Consider the following 6,756-nt stretch of genomic DNA (forward strand, 5'->3'; position numbering starts at 1 on the left):
CTGAACACTTAGTATTGGGGTAAGTAACTTTGTATTTGTCAGATTATGATCTATTTTTCCTATTAGAAAATATAATTTGGAAAATATGACTCTTTCACATATATAATTAAAATACAACTATGGAGCATTCATTTTAGGGAGCAGGAGGGAGGTCATGTAGGTGAGCTCGAAGTTAAGGTACATTTTGAGGCAAGCCATTCGTTACCTTATAGGTAGAGAAAAAACTATGCCAGTCACTAAAATACAATCCCAGTTACCTTAAGAGAATAAAACAAACCAATTCCAAAGTAATTATAATAAAAAGAAAACAAGTGTAATCATTGTATCCACACAATATACGAGTCTTTGGCAGTCCCATAATCACCACTGAAGTCAGAACTTCCAAGTTTTCTAACTTTTAGACCTACTTGCTGGTCTTTCAAAAACAAAGAAATGAAAACCACAATGCAGTAACATCAGGAAACTAAACAGACGAACCTTGAGACAGCTTCTGACTGTTAACTTGTAAGCAGATTTAGGGATTTCCAGCTTTGGAGTCCTGATTCACACGTGAGGAAACTGGCACACACATGAAAATAATCTGTGACACTTTGCATTTGTCCAGACAGGTCTAGAATTCTTAAAGAGAATCCATAGTCACTCACGAACAAAACAATAAGAGACATCAATCCAAGGGTGAAAAGTGGTCTTCTGAGAAGCCAGGGGTGGGTGCTCTCACTCATGGGCATCACGGAGAAGTTGAGTTCTATAGAGGGAACACCAGAAAGCCAGAAAACGTGGAATATTGCCAGCCGCCAAGCAAGTTACCTTTCTCTAGTTTTAGGTAAACCTTATCTTCTTTGTCCAGGTACAGTAGCACTCCATTAGTAGCGGCTTCTCGGGTCACATCTTTATCCCCAGCAAATGCAGATATGACCGGTTTTCCATTTAACATTAAGTTCACCTGGAAGGAGAAAGATGACCACTGAACAGCTCCCTTTAAAATCAAAACATGTGCTAGGAAATGGTCAAACATTTGTTACTCAGGAAATAGTCTCCTTTCCCTTCAAACTGGACATACGTGGGGTCAGATTTTATGTATGTGTGTATTGTGTATATATTTAATGTGTGTGTGTGTGTGTGTGTGTGTGTGTGTGTGTGTGTGTGTGTTACTATGGAAATTTCCTTAAGTACCCACAAAAATAATGCCATCCAAACAGCCACCTAGTCATGTGAAAACTGGCTTTCCTGCAGCCTGTAAACAAAGCTAACTACTGTACTGACCTCACATACTCAGCATCAACCTTTTGGTTATAAAGAGGAGAGGGGGCTTCCCAATGTTGGGACCTAACAAAGTCAGATATAGCCAGATTCTGCCAGCATTTGAGTAGGTGTCTCCTTTTCTGAAATTTGAGCAACAACAAAAGTCATTTGAAATGTCAGAGTTTCCAGGGAAGCAGATGTGTGCTGTAGGATGTTCTGTATGGCAAATATGTTAATAAATAAAACACTGATTGGCCAGTGGCCAGGCAGGAAGTATAGGCGGGACAAGGAGGGAGGAAAATTCTGGGAAGTGGAAGGCTGAGTGAGGGAGACACTGCCAGCCACCACCATGACAAGCAGCATGTGAAGGCGCCGGTAAGCCACGAGCCACGTGGCAAGGTATATATTTATGTAAATGGATTAATTTAAGCTATAAGAACAGTTAGCAAGAAGCCTGCCATGGCCATACAGTTTGTAAGCAATATAAGTCTCTGTGTTTACTTGGTCGGGTCTGAGCAGCTGTGGGACTGGGGGGGGGGGTGACAGAGATTTGTTCTGACTGTGGGCAAGACAGGAAAACTTTAGCTATAGATGTGATCTTTACACACTCTCTTTTTCTAGGTTAAAATTAATATGGAAGAGATTCAATCTAAGGTTGGTCAACTGATCAAGTCATTGGGATATAAAAAAGTGACAGATGGCCATGCTATCTATTAACCACAGAGACACAAAGTGTAATACAAATGCTAAACATTCAATATATCTTAGAATTCTATAGACACGTATCATTGTTTACTATTGATTTATTTTAATACTACCATAAATGTCTCTGTATCTGCTCTAGTGTGTAAGACCAAGCTTGTCTGAACAAGCACAACACAAGACCCATCACTAACCACGCAACTGCAACTGGGAAGAAGTTCCTGGGACAGGAGGACCAAAACTAAACTGTAGCATGGCATGCTAGGTGCATTCTTTCTCAAAAGTATCAGCCATTCCCTGGTAGCTTGGTTTCAATGGATAATTGCATCTCATGGTTTTTAAATTTACTAAATCTGCTTTGTTCATTTAATGTCTATTTGTACATTTTTATAAGATTTATTTTCCTTGTAAGTTTGTATAACTTTTGTTCAGGCATGAGAAAAAATCAAGATCATCTGTAGAGATTTGTGTCATGAAGGTTTTGCCAAGCTGTGTTTTGTTATTGTTGTTGTTTCAATAGTTTATCTCATTTTTTTAATGATAGCAAGCTTGTTTTGTTTATTTAACACCCATTTGTAAAGTTTTATAATTTTTCCTTACAAATTTGAATAACTTTTGTTCAGGAATGAGATAAAAATCAATATCTTCTGTACATATTTGTGTCAAAGGTTTTGCTGAGCTGTGTTTTATTTTGTTTTGTTTTGTTTTATATCAGGTTATAATCAGGGTAATAACTTCAATTGCTTATTTTTCTATGTGCCTTTTGTCAATGCCCAAATGGATGTTATAAGGAAAAATGCAAATTCAATGTTTTGAAAATAAATGAAAAAGGTGGACAATTAATGCAAGCATATCTTTGAGTGAATACTTGAATGCAGGAGCAGAGAGCACGCAGGTTGAAGCACATACCTGGATTGTTTGGCTCTGGTAGACTTTAATTACATGAAAACTGAAGCTATAGATTCCTTTCCTCGGTGCCACAAAGACAGACTCCAATGTGAAAAAATTGCCCACATTAACCAGGATCTACAGATAAAAACAACAAATAATGGTAAATTATTATCGTTTTTGATCGAGTAAAACAAATTTCCCTCTTCTTACCCTCCTTCCTTCCTCCCTTTCTTCCTCCCTCCCTCCCCTTTCCTTCTTTTCTTTATATCTTCATTCTCTCTCTCTTCTTCTCTCCTCCCTTTCTTTTTTTAAATAACTAACTTTAGAAACAATAAAGAATAAAACAGCTAATCCTATTTCTTTCCTCTTAAGTGACTTGGGAAACAGATGTGCATAATGGAAGGTTCTTCTACCTTTTAAATAGTACAGGCAAAAATAAAAATAAAACAACAGTGTTGTATTTCATGCCTCAATTTCCAGGCCGGATGTCTCTAGGGTCATCAAAGCAACATACGAAGGTTTGTATTAGCTTTACACAGGATCAGATGGAAGGCATCTGCCACAATTACGTCTCCACAGTCTATAAGCCTTCCCAATGTCCAGAAGTGACGTTATCCAGCCAGCCAATCGACATCCATGGGCTCTCTGCAGCAATCCCTGGACCCCTCATAGAGGCATACCCCCTCCACCATGGGGTGTAATCCATGACACCAACAGTTGCTACCACAGAGCTGGGAAAGCCAGGTTCATCCCCAAGCCTCTGCCAGGGCTTTCCTCACTCCACGGCCATTCGTTTTGTTTATTTGCCATCTAAGCCTTAACATAATACATTGGTGATGAGTCAGCCCTGGCTGGATGCCAAGAGAAGGGCATGGATGCAGCAGACAGTAAACTAAGTGGCCTTTCTGTGTTCTTCAGTGTCTTGTTTGATCCTATCAGTCACCTAAAGTCCATTTGAAGTTTAAGGGTCAAAAGAGAAAAGTGAAGTTAAGCATTGTTTCTAAGAAAGCCGTAGCACACCTTATATCCCATGATGTGTGGCCTGGTTATGACATTAACTCTGTATTTCATTGAGTCCTCAGTTAAATTTCAGTGTCTCAGAGGTAAGTCCCTTTCTGAGATAGCATAAGAGCCAGAACTAAACAAGGAGGCTTTCTTTCATGTCTCACCAAGGAATAAAGCCATAAAAGTCAGATGTGTCTCTAAAGACATATTTTCTGTTTATCAGAATCAGTCTGTTGATATCTGTTTTAAACGTCATCTTGTTGAAATTACTACACTCACACTTCCTGCATCATTTCCTCAGAGCACATTACCGCCTCTACACAGCACACCAGGATGTCAGAATACTTAGAATGTTTAGGTAAATGCACCAGGCTCAGCCCTGCTTGAAATACAAATGTGTGTGCGATTTGACTGAGATCTGAACCTATTCTCCATAAGCATCAGCTCTCTGTTCTGACCTGAGATCAGACGGACTTCCTACAGTACCATCACCAGCTGTGAAAGATTCCCCGACAAAATGTTGACAAAAACATCTTTTCCCAGCACATTCAAAATAATATAAGGTGCTTAGCCAAGACTTCCTGATTCAGATACAAGAGGAATCCTTCATTAACAAAATAGAGATGCCTGATTAGTGTTGATTAGTAAACATGAAGCTGGATGTGGACTCCACAGGGTAATTGAAGCATCCAAGCACATCAAGATTTATAACTAAATGTGTCTTGTTGTCTCTAAGATGCATGGCTCCCTGAACAAAAGAAAAATCCCTTTCCTCTTCTAATTGATGGGAAGGTCATTGAAAAGAATGCCCAAACAAAGACAGCACAGTGTCCACAGGGTTCCAACATTTAGATAATGCACTAAAACAGGAACCAGAGGTAGTGGCATGCTTTCTTTCTATCACTTTGTTAAATACTGCACCAAAATCTCCAAAGGGACTACTTAATTCATTTTTTAAAATTTATAGTTATCCCATACTGACCCTCTAGGGAGACATTTCTGTCCCTGACCAGCTGGCAAGTGTATTACTTAGAATTAAGTAAGGAGCACAAATGTCACCCAAGTCTTTTCCGGCACATCCCGCAGCCCCACTTAACCTGCCCACCAGGCTCTGCATACAACTGTGAACTGTGACTTTAGAATTAGACAGTCTCCAGGTACTGTTGGGTTGGACACAAAATGCTGGAGTTGCGCTTCTGCCCTAGGGGGCTTTGCTAAACTGATAACCTGCAGTTGCTCATCATTCCAGTCCACGCAGCGCTGAACCACTCGGCAGAAGCTTCTGCGTTTATCAATTCAGCCCCATCCCCTCCCTGCAACCTCAAATTCTGTGTCTCCTCAGCAACTTACAATGCCCTGCAGAAACCGAACCAAGCCTAGGAAGGGTAACCCAGCTCCCCAGCGCTTGCCTACCCAAGCTTCACACAATTACTCAATCCCCTTTCTTCCTGCGTGGACAACTTTTCTAAGTAGTAACCAGGAGGGCTTTTGATCTACACCAGGCAGGGTGGTGTTGATCCAGCCACCCTGGACTCTGCATAGTGAACTTAGCTACTAGCCCTGGAGGTGATGTTTGGCCCCAGAACCCCACCCCCAATTCTCTGCTTCCACCTGGGAGGGTCCCTGCACCTTGTGGAGTCCTTGTTGGAGAGAGGAGTTTCCACCAGGAAACACAATTCAAACGTTTATGGGCTGTCTTCTAGGGCCCCTGTCACAACATCTCTGGGGCACCTGCTGCTAAGTCTGACCCAGAGGGCCAAGTTCTCTACCAATAGGTCGCAGCATCCAGGGACAGTGTTCCCTCAGCCCCTGATGACCTGTTGCTGCTAAACTTGTCTTCATCTCCAGGTGCCTGCCTCTGCGCTCCCAAACCACCCCCACCGCGCTGGGCTGGCCTCGGCCAGACACCAAGGAGGAATAGGGGCTGCGGTTGTTGGGGAAGGGCCGCAGCTCAAGTTTCAGACTGATACCTTCAGGGAGGTGGCTGCTTAAATGATCTCGCCACATCCTTCCTAAGCATACTAGCTTAATCTGGGCAGGCAGTTCCCCTGAGACCACCCACGCACTGGGCACCTTGCATCCCTCGGGGGTCTGACCTGGTCAAAGTAAATGATGCGTGTCTTGTTGCTCATCTCGGATGGTTCATGGTTGGTGCTCCGAACCGCCGAAAAGGCCACCTTGGAGTTTGCTGCCCGGACCGATATCCCCAAAGGGGAAGAAGATGATCCCTTGGAGTCTGTGGCTGGGTTCGAGTCGCACACCACCAGACACTTGCCCTCCAGCACGATCGGTTCGGTGTCGTTCTGTGCCCAAACAGGCAGCCCAGGCAGTGCGAGAACCAGCAGAACAGCCGGTACCACGGACAGCGCCCGGCGCGCGGAGCCCATGGTGAGCCGGTGCGCAAGCCGCAGCTTGGCTCTTCTGCTCCGGGGCGGCGCCTGCTACCCCGGGATCCCGGAGCTCGGGAAGATGCCAGTGGTTAAATCGACAGCGCTGCAGGAGAGGCGGCGGCGGCGGCGGCGGCGCGCGCACTTCCACCAATTCTCTGGGTTGAAGTCTCCCTTCGAGCTGTCTGGCTGGTTCTGTTACCTTTGTCCTTTAAGCAGCTCATGCAGAACTCCCTACCCTAACCTCCTCCGCCCCAAAATCAGTTTTGCCTGGGGCTCCTGCAGCCACACTTGTCCCTTGACATCTAAAAAGTCTCCAGACCCTCTCGATCACACCTCAAAGGAACAAAATAAATTCTCACCCCAAACCCAAGTACCCCCGGGTGAAGCACAGAGCTGAAGACAGGACTCAGCGAGGAAACGCCAGGGTGGCGGGTGCCAAGCGGTGTGGGTGTCGGTCCTGTCCGAGGGACTCTGGCTGGCGCAGGAACAAATTACAGAGGCAGGAGGTGTTTCCGGGGATGAGAAG

General features: G+C 44.0%; 1 protein-coding gene across 1 annotated transcript; it reads right to left on the reverse strand.

Annotated features, from left to right (window-relative positions):
• Nucleotides 1–745: 745 nt before the first annotated feature.
• Cbln4 (cerebellin 4 precursor) lies at nucleotides 746–6,227 on the reverse strand. The gene is made up of 3 exons (XM_059259784.1): nucleotides 5,937–6,227; nucleotides 2,854–2,970; nucleotides 746–943 (listed from the first exon to the last, which is right to left on the reverse strand). The coding sequence occupies exons 1-3, from the start codon at nucleotides 6,225–6,227 to the stop codon at nucleotides 746–748; spliced, it is 606 nt and encodes a 201-aa protein (XP_059115767.1).
• Nucleotides 6,228–6,756: the final 529 nt, after the last annotated feature.

This window comes from Peromyscus eremicus, chromosome 4, assembly GCF_949786415.1.
Source record: "Peromyscus eremicus chromosome 4, PerEre_H2_v1, whole genome shotgun sequence".
Lineage (NCBI taxonomy): Eukaryota > Metazoa > Chordata > Mammalia > Rodentia > Cricetidae > Peromyscus > Peromyscus eremicus.

What these genes read in the sequence shown, in the direction of transcription:
- Cbln4 (XM_059259784.1), bottom strand. Translation starts at nt 6,227, where the DNA reads ATGGGCTCCGCGCGCCGGGCGCTGTCCGTGGTACCGGCTGTTCTGCTG. An exon ending in GCATCATTTACTTTGACCAG is followed by an intron (nt 2,971 to 5,936) that starts GTCAGACCCCCG and finishes TTTTATCTGTAG; the next exon opens with ATCCTGGTTAATGTGGGCAA. An exon ending in ACCAGAGCCAAACAATCCAG is followed by an intron (nt 944 to 2,853) that starts GTATGTGCTTCA and finishes TTCTCCTTCCAG; the next exon opens with GTGAACTTAATGTTAAATGG.